Genomic DNA, 17,277 nt, shown 5'->3' with positions numbered 1-17,277 from the left:
GGAATACAAATCTAATAGCACCACTGGAAAGTGTTTAGAATTCAAGCCTTAAATATTATAATTGCCTGATATCATGGAAGATTTTATGAGATTATAGTAGATAAGGAAAATATGAGAATATGGAAAGCATAAAGACAGGTCTCATAGCACAATGGTCTGCATTGTGAAATATGCAATTCCTAGTTTCATTAGAAAGAGCAAGTGCCATAAAAACAGGTGGGAAGCCTCACTTTAAAGTTCCCAATTTGTTTACAATTTTAAAATCTCTGAGTAAAAACCCTGGGTCTAAGTCGTCTCTTTTTACAGAGTAGCTCAGTTAAAGTACTCAGTGGAGCAACTCTGGATTTATGCGGTGTAAATGACTATAGAATCTGTTCCATTGATTTGAATGGAGTTACTCCTGATTTCTTACAGTGTGAGATGAGAATCAGGCTCCTCGTGATGTAGCCTGGCTGAAGCGCTTTAGCAATTCCTTTAGCAATCCCCACGAATTCACTGGCACACAATCATTACTCTCTCCATAGAGCAGCATGGCAAAACCTGCACTGGTGTGGGTGTGGGAGGTTAAAAAGGAAGTCAGAATCTAGACTCAAATTATAACCTAGCATAGGGGTCGGCAACCTTTCAGAAGTGGTGTGCCGAGTCTTCATTTATTCACTCTAATTTAAGGTTTTGCGTGCCAGTTATACATTTTAATGTTTTTAGAAGGTCTCTTTCTAGAAGTCTATAATATATAACTAAACTATTGTTGTATGTAAAGTAAATAAGGTTTTTAAAATGTTTAAGAAGCTTCATTTAAAATTAAATTAAAATGTAGAGCCGCCCGGACCGGTGGCCAGGACCAGTGTGAGTGCCACTGAAAACCTTTGCACGCATGCGATAGGTTGCCTACCCCAGACCTAGCAGGTTACAAATGAAAAGGATAGAACTTCCCACCAACTGATAGATATAAAATGTCACAAACATAAAAACATTATAAAGTCAGGTTTGAATTTGGAGTGCTTTTCCTTCCGTGATTAATGATTGGCCTCAAATAGGATGGAAAAAGAAAGCAAAGTTCCCCTTGAACTAGCTTAAAAATGCCACAACTAAGAAAAAAATATTGTAACATCAGTTTAAAAAACAAAACAAAAAAAACCCTCTACTAAAATGTAAAGGTCAGGAAAGATTTGGGTGTTTTTAAATGCTGTCTTGAAGAAATTTTTATAAAGGTTAAGATGTCATGTAGTTTCAGAGTTACGGGCATTGGAGGGGGGTCCATGAGTGCCAGCTACACCTCAGGCCACTCAGTGACTGTGAGACACAATGACAGTGGACAGCAGGAGGCTGGCAGATCAAGACTCTCACTGTGCCACTGGGGAAAACCATGTATTGCTCCCCAAACAATACAAGAGCTGTGTGAATATTTCAACCACCAAGTTCTAGGCAGTGTGAGTTCGTATAAAATACAAAAATAGTCCTGAAAAAACAACACAAGGGTCTAATTTAAATTCCCCAAATCAAGGAAATGTAGAGGACAGGCTCCTTCCCTGTCCTTAGCTCAATCTGCTGTGCCTTGCTATTGCAGTGCCTATGGCTTGTACAGTCACTCAGAGCCAAAGTCATCCCTGGTGTAAGCCTACTGAAGTCAATGGAATTACACCTGGGAAGAATTTGACCCCATCTGTTTTGAGATCCTTATAATAAAGGGCTGGGCGAGGGTAGAGAGGCAGCCTTAAGTCTGTGTCTTCTTTCTTCTATAGTCAATGGGGGTGGTGTGTGGGCAGGGTAATTTCCTTTCCCCAGTTCTGACAATGATGCCCTAACTCTCGCGGTCCTTCACTAACTCCCCATCCCTTTCTGTTCAAACTCACTGCTCTCACTTTTAAGGTTTTGCACAGGCCTGGCCTTGTCTACATCTTATTTCTCCTCTCCGGTTGCTCCCCACGTTTCACTCTAGTTCCTACTCTCTCATCAGGCATTACAGAGCCCTATGGGCTTGATCCAAAGCCCAGTGAAGTCTTTGGGACTTTATCTCCCCTTCCCACTCTAACCTTTGAGCCTTTTCGCACATTGCTCTGCTTCTCCTGGAATGACACCCATCTTCCTCTGCATCCAGTGTCTTCACCCTCCTCTTTCAAATCTTTCCTCAGAACCCACTTCATTTATTTGCTTCATTTACTTTGCTTTCCACTGATGATCTCCACTTCTGGGATCTCCAGGTTAGAAACATAAGTGGGCAAGTTGTGGTGGATATTTTTGGCAAACAATTTGGTGAAATAAATGCCTAAGTGTGGTTCAAAAGGTCAGTGAACCCATAGTTTGTTTTGCTCCCAAGTGTTCATATAGGCGGAATTCTGGTGGTGTGAATATTCATAAAATAGGAATAATACAAACAATCCAAAAATAGTCCCAGGGAAAATGAATTTGTTTTATGGTTAAATGAATTTGATTTCTGGATGAAAGAACAGCTGACTGATGGTGCCCAATCAAATGTTACACAGAGGCCAGACAAATAATGGAAAACAAAACAAAACAAAACGCTTACAAAACTACTGTTAATTATGAATAGCTTGACTGCTCTAGTGCTAGGATTAATTCACAGTACAATGTGACTCATATAATCTTTAACTCTTCTCCTTTTTCCTACCTCTCCCTTTGTCTGTTTACCCCATTTCCTATATTCACCTGTTGTACACTGCAAGCTTTCCATGGGAGATACGATGGGCCAGATCCCCAGCCTGCCGTCTGGCAGCTTTGCATTGTTCAGTCAGCGTAAAGCAGCCAATTTAATGGGGCAGCTGAGAATTTAAATGGGTGGCATAAATCTGGTGTAGCTGACTCAGTGTCACCAGCTCCCAGTACCTACCGCTGGTGCAGGGACACACTGGGACATAGGAGCCACAGCTGCAGCACCTTGAATTACAGCAATCACCAGCCAGCAGAATGTCCTTCAGAGGCTGCTCTAAATTATGCTGGGGATCCCAGCCAACCCCAGGATTGGAAGGGCAGAAAGGTGTCTTAGAAGTAGCTGCCCCTGACTTCCCACTCAAGGCTTGCTTGGAGCAGGGCTCAGTTGGACTCTCTTCTATAGAGTATCACTGTCTATAGAGTATCATACAAAGTGCTAGTGTTGTATAAATATTCACTAAAATAATGCACAACATTACCACCAAATCTTCTGAGGGTGTCAAGTTAAAGTTTCCTTAGTTTTTGTAATTGTCTAGGTTCCTCAAACGCTCTAAACGTTTTTTTCTGCAGGTCTAATCAATAGAATGATTTCTCTGACTACCTGAAATGGCTCTGCTGCAGGTAGTAAAATAAGAAGTTAGCCCAATTTTTGCAACAGCACAGATGCAAATAGCTATAACTATTTTTTATAGAAAATAAAAGTATCTTTATCACTCTTGGAGAAAACAGAAACGTTGCCCGGCTGAAATGATCTCTCATTTAGCAAACAAAACAGTTTTCCTTTGTAAGATGTATAATGTATGTAGCTGGGTGATAAAAACCTCATACTGGAGATAGGGAACTTTGCTATGGAAAGTACGCACATGCGAGCCACCTCATGACCTCTCCTCACTCCATTATCCTCAGTCTCAGAGCACTCACTGCACAAGCAGAGCTTAGAGGGCCTAGCGTAATTTTATTTTTTCTCCATCTCTCCAGTAAGAAAAGGTATTCTATATAGTATTTGAATACCATGCTTGTTTCTCTCTCTCTCTCTCACACACACACATACACCCACTCCCTCAAACAAACCCCTATCTTGTACTCTAGAAGTCTAGTTATAGTGTTAAAATGATGCTGAAACACAATATGGAGGCAGATTTTTCTGTCTAAAACTGGCTGGATTTTCCCCTAACAGCTGCACTCTAGATTTTAATTAAATAATACCAGTTGTGCCTTATTTAACTAAGCCAGCACATCTTCCTTATGTCCTGGTATTGTATTAATTTCATTCTGTGATTTTTTTCAACCTACCGGTTTACATCAAGATCGGTACCTTTCTGTTGCTAAAAACTATGCCCACACAATACTAAAGTTTGCAGAGTCAGGGGTATATTTTTAGTCAGGCTAACCTTGCCCCCCTGTTGGCAGGTGCAAATTGTGCCAACAAAATATGTGCCTGCAAAATGAACTGTGGGCGCAAGTCTGAGTACCTGACCCTCTAGCTATCTCACTTGCACATGCACAGAGGTACAAATATGCAGAGGCAAACTGAAGGGCACCTTTCTAAAAGTGAACCCCTGGAAATCACAAAGGGCAAAAAATGCCAAAGCTAAGATTGTAGCACCACTTTTAGCTCTTATAAATTGTATATCTTGTATGTTTTAATGATACACATTTTATACAAACATCAGCAGTAATGAGTTAAACAATGCAATTAACCAGAAAAATAGAAATAGGAAACACTGCTTTTGTGCTACACAGCTGAGTTAACTAATATTGCCTTTGGAACGCTATCTTTATTATTTCCTGATTTTTTCCCAACAACTACATCACTTATTTGCATTTAATTTCCTTGTTTTTTTAAAAAAGACACGATTCCTGATGGTTAATTTTTTTTAGCATTTTAGTCGTCCCAAATAATCTTTGAAATTCAGAACTTTGTTGCTGCTATTATTTGACTGGGAATGTTTTTTTTGGGAGATCAGAGGAACAGGGCAGGGTACATTCATGTACACTGTGACAGCTGCATCTTTGCAATGGAACAACAGAAAGCTTGGAATTTGCAAAATATCCTAGAAAGCAGCAATACTAGTGAGATCCTAACGTTATGTGAAGTAATTACCTTTGATCAAAGGTCCAATCCAAATTAAAGGTAATGGAAGATGGACCAAGCCCTTTCTCTGCACCTACAATTGTCCCCAATAATATGATATATACAAAAAGATTTTTGTTGAAAAAAAGATTTTGCCTGCTTGGTTGTTACCTTGGAACTTTAGGTCCTGGTTGTCCTGAAAGTTGCTGGTGATTGGAGAACAAATGAAGCATGACAAGACTGTGACAGCTGAGCATTTGAGAAGGGAAGGGATTTTTATTTGGATTTTGTGGTTATTGCTTTTGTTGACACTTACTTCATTCTAATACTTAATTGGAGAAAGGATGTCTTTGTTAAAGACACTGTGCTGTGCATCCTTCCATTTACGAGTGAGAAAGAATAATACACATCCTGTGAGACCCACACAAAGTCTTCCAGGGAAACCAAGGAAGACCGAACTTGACAGCTTCACTTCTCTCCCTGTGTTTTTCCAATGCAACCCAGGAGCAGAGCATACCTGCACATACAACTTTGAAAAAAGTATCTGTCATACTCAGCACTTTTGTGCACAGGTTGTAAGCCAAATGGCTAACACTTATTTGACATGTTGTTATGTTATATGCAAATGTATTTTAAAATAAATCTGTGACAAACTTAAAGCACAGTCTGCAGGGATTTCTGTCTAAATCCCGCAGAGACTACCCCATTTTGTTCTTTAGCGAAAACAGAATTCTACAGATACCAGAGCAGAGCAGGACAAGGAGAACAGTAAGGGAGAAAGTAGATCAGGTTAATTTCACTTAAAGGAATAGGGCCAGGTCTTGAGGACAGAAAGAAAGAGCAAGAAAAAGAAGCAGTAAAGCAAATGAGCCCATACGGAAAGCAAAGAAAAACATAAAGTAGAGCCAGAATCATTTAAAAAAATACAGTTTGATCCTGCACTATTTACTCTGCCAAAACTCTATTGATTTCAATGGGAATTGTATGGGAGTTGAGGATGCAAGATTGTGCCCCTTGTGAAGTAGGGATCCAAGACGAAATTTCTTTCCTTACTTCTCTTGATGAAATTAATATATGGCTGTGTTACTCGACCATCTCCTATTATGAATTTTAGAGCAATGTCTTCCCTGCATCAACAGAAAAAGACAGAAAGAAATGAAAAAGCCCAATGAAAGAAGCAGACAAACAACATTGTTGAGCTAAGGGAGAAGAAGCTTATCACAGTGGGACTCTGACTCCTCATTCATGCTAAATAGGACGATGACTAGTTTTCAAGCAGCCGGGCTGCTGACACAATATCCTTTGGAAACCACTCTCTGTTATTGGTGAATCTCTTGTATCACATTTGTGTGGGTACCATTGCCCATTACTAATCAGCATAATGTCAAATGGGATCAACATTAACGGTGGCAAACATGATGCACAAAACAAACTTGACGTTGGCGATGCATCTGTAAAACTGCGTGAATCAACAGAGCCAGAGCAGATGTGCATTTGTGCAATTCATGCTGTGAACATTTGAGTGCTCTGTTCATGGAATCTGGTCCTCAGAGCTGATAGATCAGATATTTCATGGACCACATTCCATGAACAGAGCACTCAAACGTTCACAGTATGAATAGCACAAATGCACATCTGCTCTGGCTCTCTTGTTGCTCTGTCATATAGGACCTGTTTGTGATCTCACGTATCAATACCGGTGGAATTCTATCCATTGTATCTGAATGGAGCTATTTGTCATCTACACTGATGTAACTCAGAGAAAACTCAAGTCCAGAGACTCCCATTTGTGCAAATTTAATTTCTGTTTCCTTTAATAGGACTTACTTTTTCACACTGAAGAGTGAATACTTAAGATGAAAAATATCCCTGGATCCAAATACTTCTTGAACTTTGAAAAACTTTGTATTCAGATCCTAATTTTATGTTTTGGGACCATCATCAATGATTATGCACCATAATTTCCCACTCCTTTAAGAGTAGTGTGAGCTGGGGTAGTTTGGTTCAGGGAGCTAATGCTCTGCTTTCATCTTTGGAAATGTAGGTTCAGATCCTCAGGAAATGTGAAAAACAACATCAAATTCCCTCACACAAAAATACAGTGCAAACTACACATTTACATTTAAAATACTCATGCATGTGTTCAATATTATGTTTTCACATCACTTTTTTACTTTAAAAAAATCCTCCTTGACAACAAAAGGGAAATAAATACACAGTTGATAATCCCACAGGTAAGAACTCTACAGGTAGGAATGCTTGACCATATCTAGGCCTACAAACTTATAAATATGCTTGGGTATGCATCATGTTCTTTAGTAAATTCAAACTCTCAGTAAATAAGATTCTTGTTCTTTTCCTTTAGTCTGATGGAGGTATCACAAATAGCCAATAAACTATAGTATCAGACAGAGACACTTGTTGCTTGTTTAGACATATGACCTGACAAAAAGTAGGGGAAATTAAAAACAAAAAAACAAAACTCATAACAAAAACCCAAAGAGAACGAAAGAAATATGCCAAGAGAAAATGTGGCACACATCCTTTATACATGTTTAATTTCTGTTGTTTTGGTTGGAAAACAGCTGCAGGTGTCCTCTAATTATATCACCATTTTCACAAATATCAACTGTCATATTTAATTTGTTACATTTACCGTACAGCCTCCTCGAACAGAACACTTCTTTCATTACACATTTAGTGCCAGAGTTTCTAACATTCAAGCTAACTTTCAAGCTAGTCAATTGATGCATTATTTACAAGTTAAATGTTATTAAAAACAGATTCTTAATTTACTAATGATTCAGTAGACCCCAGGCAATATTCCAATTTGTTTTTCTTGAAAATGGAATAACACTTAGAACAAGGGGGAAAATAATGTCAAAGATAGTTTGGCCTACTCATCTGTGCTGTAGTTTCTGCTGGATTTTTTTTTTTTACCTCCTAATTCCCCCTCCTGTTTTTTTATATTGTATTTTGAACACATCAGCTAACCAGTTGCAGAATGATTGAGAGGAAAGGTCTATGAAAAATGAAAAACCGCACAAACACTATTGTGAGTTTTGTTTTTGAAAAGCACCAAGCAGCCTGGAATGATTCAATACACATGTTCACCGTACAATACAGCACATTTTGATTTACAGCACCATTCTAGCATTACAGCAGGTTAAGAAGGTTAGAAGTCAAGGGAAATTAAATGTTATTAGCATTCTACTGTTGTTGTGCTGTGAGTCCATACCTTTTCAAATGCACTTTTAAACTCATATTTGTTTCTAAAGCTTTTATCTCATCAGAAACTTTCAGGAGCGCTTGTGTATAGTTAGCCTTTTCTATTTTTGTGCGACTTTTCCTCTCATATATATGCTTGTTCAGATGCTTCATTAAAGACTAATTCCCTTCCTATTCCCTCTCCTTCACCCTCAGACTGCAATCACTTACAATATGGTGGTTGCCATTAAAATCAGAAGTACCATTTGAAGGTAATTATTGTTAGGACACTTAATATACCTGTAATTCCATGGTAATGCTAATGAGTTTCAAACACTAAATGTCAACATTTTAATGATGACCATTGTGGCTTCAAGATAATTGTGTCAATGTGTTTGTTTTAATTTGGGGGAAAAGTGAAATCCAAGCAGGAATTCATGATCATATGCATTTTCTGCCATAGCATGGTTTTTAAATTATAGGTGTACCTGACTCACAAATTTTGGGTCTGGCACTGAACATGAATTTTGGGTGGGTTAATGTATGGATTCAATGTGCTGGGTTTAGCCTGTCACAGAGATAGGCCTATGTTACAAAGTTCAGAACCAGATATGGACAAAAATATGGATCCAAACTTTGTGTTTGTCTGTGCGTGCACTGGGGAGGTGGATGGAGGTACAGAAGGTCAGATGTGAAGTTCTGGTTTAGGCCCATGGCTGTTGATGGGTCATTTCAAAGAGGTGGCCAATATCAGGATTTAAATTCCTGTGGGCCTCAGATATTCAGGGTGAGCTTCCCTAGACAGCTAAATGTTTCAGGCGCCCCTTTTGTGGCTGTACCACATAAGGGATAAAAGTCTACTACTGCTAACAGCTTACAATGTTACTCCCTTAACTTAGGCGGTGGAGGTGGAAGGGGTTCTACCCCTGCTGAAGAGCTGTTGTGGTGGATCATTATAAGAGCATCCATCAGAAAATTTCAGACTTTGAAACTAATTTTGTGTTTATTCAACTTTACAATCACTTCTCTGTACTATCTGTGTTTCACATACCAAGAAACTGCACTACACTATGCAATCGAATTAGTTGTACCGTGACTCAAAGGCATTAAACAATGACTTTGATATTCTAAGTACTGACTAAGAGGAATTTTTAATTCCTTCCTCATAATGAAACAAACAAAAAAAAACCCCTTCAGTTACACAACCTTGAAACACGTATTCACTCTCTATTCTGGGTGAGACAGTAAAAAACCTCAGAGCATTTAGTTTGCTTAACGGCAGAATTAAAATTAAACAAGCATAGACGTGCAACCTGAATGACACCCAGCAATGCTAGAGTAACAATTTGTAGCTTCTAAAACCTGTTATTTAACATAAGGGGTACATTTTTTGGGAATTTTTCAGGTGCTGCTGAGTCTAACACCCGCTCCCCCTGCTTCTTTGCGAGGGAGGGAAGGAGAGAAGGGGGAGGGGACTTGTACTCACTTGATCAGAAGAGTCTCTGCGAGAACTCCAAAGCACACAGCTGCTGCGTGGAATACAGGACTGGGTGGAGGGTCCTTAAAAGCTACCATCATTCGATAGACAGCAAGGGGAATGATAGTCATTACAGCCACGACCAAGCAGAGGAAGAGCCAATTCTGCCAGTGACAACACAGGATTCTCCACACTGATCCTTTCTGTAGCTGGTACTGGGAAAAAAAGAAAAAAAACGGGTGAATTAATGCTGTGAAACTATGAACATTAACTGCTAATGGCACAGGACAGAGCACCTAAGTGATGATTCACATCTGACAATAAATATATGAATAGCTGTTGAAAGCTTGTTTGATTTTCACAAAGGGGATTAAACAAACATTCATTTGTTCATTAGTCTTGAGCAACACTTTTATGGTAGGAGATGCATTAAACCTTAACATGTGTCTGCAACCAAGATATTTGGGGTTTTTAAAGATTAAGACACAAATCAATGCATACTGTTTATGCAGAATGGCCTTGAACTACCTGTAATGGAGTGAGATATAGTTATTATACATTAACGCTGTGAATCTTTATCCTGTTGTAGGCTAGTACGGATGCTATGTCTTCAAAGATAGACTGAAAGGGCCTAGTTCTGCACCTGCTGGTGTGCCTGCATAAACGTGTTTTCCTTTAATAATTTAAAAAAGCAAGCAGTTTAAATCTGCTTCCTGAGTTAAATTATACTGAACTGATATCCTCCCCCCGTGATAAAGTCACTGCATGTTGCAATCTGCACTGCAGGGTGAAGGAGTAGAGGATAGCTCCAATTTATGACTTCTTTAGGACAGCTCCCAAAAGTGCTGGGTCAGTCCAGCATGCTGCAAAACTAAAAAACAAAACTAACCCAGATGTAACTGTGATAAGAAAAATCTCGTCTGCATCATGAGTTGACAGTGTCATGTCATGTCAGGTTTGTGCAATACCATGTTGCCGTGACATGAGATCACAGCGCTGACCCATGACTGTGGCAGGGAAGCACATAGCATGACTTGGGAAGGGATGTGTGTGTGTGCACCATTTTGTGCTCGCCTGATCCTGGGACAGCTGCGTGGTAGGCCAGTCTCCTGGTGTAAATTACAGCCATCTGTAGGCTGCTCTACATTATACCAGCAGCCATTAGCTCCAAGGGACTCTCATGGCACCTGGGGATCAGGAAATCCCAGGTTACTCAGACCTTGACCCTTCTGTTGGCTGCAGGAGGGGTATAGCTCAGAACTCATTAAATAGCTTTATGCCACTGGAAGATCCCCTTAAGTAGACTGGAACCTTCTGTGGCTGGTTACATTGGCTTTAGGGCCACTTTGTAACACTGGTGCAGTGTCAAACAGCCCAAGCCCAAAGAAGAACCTGTGTCCATGTTCTTTTGATCTGCAGGGCAAGACTGGAAGGTAATAAACGGAAAGAAACTGAAGACCTCAGCTGGTGTAAACCACTGTAGCATCACTGAATTCAATATGCCCATTCTAGATTACACTAGCCCAGAGAGATTTAACCTGGCTCAAGTGAATAAGCTACACTGTGTCTCTTTTCCCAGAGGGCAGTTGTTTTGTGAGAAGGGCTGCATGGTGTAAAGTTGGATATGACTGGGTCAGTGCAAACATAATCACAGACCTCCAGTCTCCCATTTAGGTGCCTCTGGGTCTTCACCTCATCTCACCAAGCGATAACATAAAAGGTTACGACGTGCAAAGCAAAAAGCTCATGTTGTTAGCTTCCTGAACTTGGAAAAAAATGAATTCCTAGAATTACTGTAAGCACAACACACTCGACATCATATGCCACTGAAATGGATGGAAGATGGCATCTGAATATTATTATTAATTTAATAACATATTCACATGTTTTTTATAATAATCTTACACATGGATTTTTGCATTACGATCAATGAGGGCTGTACATTTACTTGACTTATTATAATTCATCTTACTATTCAGACGTACAGTGGTAACACTGGTGAACAGCATTGTTTTTGGGAGATAACCACCAGCATCTTGTGATATCCCTATTCATCTGTTGTAATGTTTAGAAGTAGGGCTCTTAACTGTGGCTATTGGACCTGACAGCATTCTGTATTTCTCTCTGGCTCTTCAGTGCCAAAACCAATTAAAGACAGGCTGTGCTACCTATTGTCACGACTCAGTGTCTCAAATCCTGGCCTGGATTAAGTAGTCAGGGAAGAGAGTGCTGATTACATTACACATCCTTCTGACTACATTGCATGGAGAATACAAAAGGGCAACATGGCTTCTTGTGAAATATTGCAAGAAATCTCATGGGATAATAATTTATTATTTACATTCAGGAACTTCTCAATGGTCTCAGTGAAGATTGCAGCCACTCCAGCCAATGTGCTGTACAAATGCATAAGAAGTCAATATCCCTGAAGAGCTTACAATTTTCAGACAATCATTGTGAAATGTCCTCCAAGGGGACATAATGTAACAAGGACCATCTTTACTATGTTACCCTTTTAGTTTGTGATTGCAGGTTCTTCTGGGAATTTCCTTATATTGCATCTCTCAGCAATGCTTTGACTTGGCTGTAGATTAAGCAGCTATGTAAAATATGCACAGAGAATTGTATACAGCCCATAGAAGAAGAAAAGTAAAAGATCACCCTTTTCTGTATTTGAACAGGATTGTAAATATACAAGTCTCAGAGAGGCAAGCCAGTGTAGGAAGAGTAGAACCTCTGCCCATTCCAAAAATATGAGAACTTCTCAAACACCACTTTCTTCCTTCTCTCTGGCTCCTACTGCATTCATCTATCTCCCTCCCCACAACTTCCAGGCTACATCCCTGCCCCAGGACCCTCCAGCTGAGACTAATTTGCTCTAGAGATGGTCCCAAACTAAACTCTGGAGCTGACTACCCTGAATTTTGAGAAAGTTGGATCTGAATCCAAATGCTGTGACTTGAGCAAGTTTTACTTTGCCCTCCTGAACATAACAATATGCTCCAGCTACAACTGGCTAAACTCCTTCCTCTCCATTCCATGAATGGAGAATAAAGTTCCCCTACCTTTGATGATCCCATTGTAGGACCTAGCAGCTTTGGCACTGTGTCTTCAGGCATCTGGATACCAGTCAGTTCAAACCATTTGCACTGTGGGGCATGAATCCTACACAATAGTGCAAAATCTCAAAGCATTAATAGACTGCTAGTCAGCACCTGGCAGGTCAGTTGACAGTCCTGCACCTTATTTCTAAAGGCAGAGGGGCACTACTGGACTGTTGTGAGCTAGGAGGAATTCAAGTGGCCCAGCAGAGGATTGCAAAGAGAGAAGGCTTGTGCATCAGGAGAATGGAAGCTAGATTTTACTAGATGGTCATAAGAAAGGAGGAGGGAACAGGGACCTGTTAGTGGGTGTTCAGATGAGAGAGTTAGCATTATTATTGGCATCTCAAGGAGGTAAAGGAAAAGAGAATTAGAAAGTTCAGATGTGTTTTGGTAGGTACCCAAACTCTTGCATGCTTTGTTGAACAAGAGATGACCCAACCCATAGAGATCAGACGAGGATCTAAAATTCCCCAAAGTTCAAGGCTGTTCATGTATGGGGTTTTACTTCACTACCATCTCTTTTCTGAACCACGTCAGGCTCACCCATCTCTAAAGAAAGCCCATGCTAGATTCACAAATTGCACATTATGAATGTTGAAATGGCAATACTCAGTACACAGTCAGATGAGGATGCAGGCATGTCTGTGCATAAGAACAGAATAGGGCCTAAAGTTCTTAGCAAACTTGACTCTTGCAAAGGATTGTGGGGGCTAAGCTAGGAGAAGGACAGCTATTGTGCCAAGTTAACTTCACTACACCCACTTGCCTGTCATTATTTTGCTGAAAGTCAAGAGAAGGGACTGACTGAAAAGGGGATCTCGAGCATCAAGACACATAATGGATTCCTCTACTGCACCATTGCACTTTTTTATTTTCACTTTTGATGCCATTTAGCATTTAAAGAGGTAGCGTTTGGGTGGAATCAGTTTCTCCAAACTCCATATCTTATACTTAGAGTATCAAAAAAGTTATTTCAAGGGCTGTGTTGCTATGTGATTGCAAAAACAGCATTGCAGGAAGAAATGTCACCAATAAGAGCTTTTGGAAAATAGAAAACATTTAGCTATTGTGAGATTATTTTTCAGTGTCATTATTTAGAAGCACCTGAAATGACTGTAGCTTATGTCTGTACATTTGATAGGCAGTGTGACTCACACTGTGATTACGTGAAAATACAGGAGAGGGAAAATGGACATAGCCCATAGTTAGGATTAAACATGGATCTCAAGAAATAATCAGTGTTTACAGCACATTTAACCTGGGTGCGGTAAATTTGTTCATATTTTATTTAAGAGTAAATTTCCAGTGGGGAGTGTGTGGTGGCAAGGACAGGACTCCTATGCCAAATGCCAATGGACTTTTGCTGAGTCTAACAGTCTGGGAGCTCACAAAACAAGAATCATTTCTTGCCATAATTAAACTGTGAAACGTATTTGCTTTAAAAAAAGTTTTAATTACAATTGGCGTTTCCGATCCTAGTGCTGGAGGCAGTTCTCTTGCTGAAAATTGATGCCATTCATGGCACTGACAATAGGCAAACCCAGTGGAAAAGCCTGTAAACAAGCTTCTAGCCTTTAACCATTGGAGAAAGCATTTTTGTTGTTACACTGTTTTTAAACCAGATTGGAAATGGATCCACATACTTTTCTATTGAGCTGACAATTATCATACTGTTGACATCACAAAGAATATCATTTTTCAGCAGCATGGCCACCTCCAGCACTAGACTCACAAATGTCAATTGTAACTGAAAGCTGGTTTAACAACCACACCCTCAACATTTTAGTTTGTTTCTGGTGAAAAACAATTCTTATCTTGAGAACAATGGAAACTTCTGGGCTGAGCAAAAGAAGTGCAGCTGACGGCCAGTTCCTGAGGTGCTGAGCCTCCTCAGCTCCTCCAACAGTCATGTGCATTCCCCACCTCACAGCATTAGGCCCCATTTGAATACAAGAGTAGTAGACCTTCACTCTAAACTGTGCAGTAAAGAACTGGTATCTGGGTTGGGTTGCCTAGGATCTATAGCGGAGTGCCAATTCCAAAAGTGCACAGAAGAATCACTTTTTTCAAACCATATGTCATCGTGCCAGGCATTATTTCAGCAACAAAAAGATACCCCCCTTCAGTGTGGAGCAGACAGGAATTAGATCATTTGAAAGAAGGGAATGGAGGAATTGCCTCCTCACAGCGATGACAAAAAAGTCTCTGCTTTCATCTCCTTCACTTGAACTCTCTCATGAATGGGTCAAGGGGCACATTCTGGATGCAAAGATTGAAAAAAAATCAATTTCAATTGAGGGTCTAAAAGACAGATATAGGTCTACAGCTAAATCCTGCCTTGCATCACTGACCTGGGACACTGAAATGAACATGGCGGATCTTAACATATATTGAGAACGGAGTTCTTCTTGCATAGTCAATAATAAATATGCTTGCATGAGAACAGGTGACAATGGAAGAAGATAGTCCAGTATGTGCCCAGTATTAAGGAAAAGCTGTATTACATTGTTTAATAAAGATGGATGACAACAGAATACTATTAATATTTATAGTATTTCTCGCAATAAAGCCTCTCTCTGTTGTATTACCTCTAAGTAGAAATCCCCCAGTATAACTCGCCCTACAGCTCACAGCCACATGCCACAGCGTGACCTAACCAGAACTGTAATGACAATACGAATGCCAGTGTTAGTCACAACACCGGAGAAACTGTTCCTCTACATTCATGCTTGTGTAAAGAGGTCAGTATAGGTATGGCAAATGACGGTATCTGTGTAAACATTACAGCCTGAGTCCCTCAGAGATAACACACTTGGGTGAACTAGTTTGGGGGTAAGTAAGACCTAGGCCAAAGCTCAGTTTTAGTCCCTGATCAAAACTTAACTTTTTATGGTGAAGTGCTATCCACTGGATCCAGGTGCCTCTGACTGGAAACAATGAATGCATATAGTCTGAAATTTCAATTCAGGGGTCAGGGGCTTAATACAATGACTGAAGTAGCCCTGTGTGCTCCTTATGTGGCTCTGATATTTGCGGGAGGGGGGGAAAAAGGACCAGAAATGAACAACACTGATATCTGAAGCCCTAATTTTGTCCTCAGAGCTGGTACATAACAGGCAAGCTTCTCCACCTGGGGCCACAAAAATGTGTCAACCCTGAACTGGACTGGAGGGACCAGTTCTAGGGGTGAGAGGTCAGTTCATTACCTATGTATCTAAGTTCACAGCCTCTCTTGAGACTGTCAGCCTGTGTGCAAAGTGTGATATAGCATTTGTGATGCGAGCAATTGTCCATCAATGTGGACACTAAGGAATCTGAATAAAACTACCGATTGATTTTACACTGGCCACTCAACAGGTGGCAGATAATAGTGATTTTTTGGTTACTACTACTGCTGGGCAATTTACTGTCAATATTTGTTTTACTTTTTAAAATAATTCTCCCACTTTTTGCTCGCTTTCCATAAATACTGAACAGTATTTTTCCTGGTGAACATGTCTGCGGAGAGCAAATTCTAAATCACGTGTACAAGCATTTGTAGAAACCCAGTGTTCAATCCACATAAACAAATATTTGCTCCAGAAGCCCATGCAGATTCATCCAGTCAGAAACAATGGCACGTGATTTATCTGACCAATCACAACTAAGCAACACAGCTCAAATTTAGTATAATCAGTTGATGGATTAAAATACTCAATAATACTCCAGTTATTGATGGATTAAAATAACTAAATCTGAATGGTGGAAAAATCCAGTGCCATGTGATCTGCTCACTGATATTCTGTGAGCAGAATGCATACATTATTTGCTGCTGAGCTGTAATCTCACTGTTGATCTGGGCTAGATTTGATCCAATAATATAGTGCAAATCTAACGTTATTTTAGGGGAGAACCCTAAAGATCAAAGGCTTTGTATCCTGTTAACAATCCCTTGGGTCATTCAGTCTCCCCTTAAAATTCTTTGTGTGTTTTTAAGAAATATCATGCCTGGAGCTTAGTACACATAAGCAATCCTACAATAATATGCCAGTGTGTGTGTGTCTGATGGAGGAAAAACAACTTCTGTAAGGAAACAGCTTTCACTTGCAAGCTTCCAAGGGTTCATTGTAAACAACGCTGAGAAAAAAACCTCCCATTAAAATATGAAAAATATCTCTGGCAGGATGTTCAGCTGTTATAAATGGGGGTAACTCCATTGCTACACCAATTCACATAGCACAGAATCTGGTCCCTAGAGACTGTATTTTTCTACATTTTAATATAGGAATCTTATTGTGTCCCAGTATTGTTTTAGATGCCCTCATCCAGGCACTTTCTTTTATTGTTATTGGGTTTTGCCTCAAATGTCACACTTTCTGGTCAGGAGTTACAGCTGAAACAGCCACAGTACTGAAAATCTGGGCTTGGGCTGGCCCCTAGCTGTGTGCTGTTGAGCTTTATTGTTCAACTGAATTAGCTTGGATTAAATGCAGCCTGCAATTCACTGGGTTTTTTTTGGTGCCCAGTGGACTGTTTTGCTGCACTGGAAGAGTCGTGACCCTCTCTCCCTTGACACTTGGACACAATTTATACTGGCTATTTTACCCTTGGAGAGACTCACAGCTGGTCTGCATGATACCCCATATCGTTTTTATGATAAATGAATGTCTTTCTTAAAGTATCTTGGTCCTGGTATGGTAAACGATATGCTGTCTCCGAAGACAGAACAGCTTCTATTAGATGCAGCTATTACCCAGCCTGTTCCG

At 40.0% G+C, this 17,277-nt stretch overlaps 1 protein-coding gene across 3 annotated transcripts in view; it reads right to left on the bottom strand.

The window, feature by feature from the left end:
• The window catches only part of LOC140916102 (uncharacterized), a 219,126-nt gene that overhangs the window by 38,404 nt on the left and 163,445 nt on the right, over window positions 1-17,277 (bottom strand). For all 3 annotated transcript variants that reach the window (XM_073357154.2, XM_073357152.2, XM_073357153.2), the window contains one exon: window positions 9,438-9,643. In XM_073357154.2, the coding sequence (XP_073213255.1) occupies window positions 9,438-9,643 (206 nt within the window). The remainder of the gene's footprint in view (window positions 1-9,437; window positions 9,644-17,277) is intronic.

This window comes from Lepidochelys kempii, chromosome 8, assembly GCF_965140285.1.
Source record: "Lepidochelys kempii isolate rLepKem1 chromosome 8, rLepKem1.hap1, whole genome shotgun sequence".
NCBI classification, from domain to species: domain Eukaryota; kingdom Metazoa; phylum Chordata; order Testudines; family Cheloniidae; genus Lepidochelys; species Lepidochelys kempii.
The sequence above is the reverse complement of the archived record's forward strand: the minus strand, read 5'-3'. Positions and strand labels throughout refer to the sequence as shown.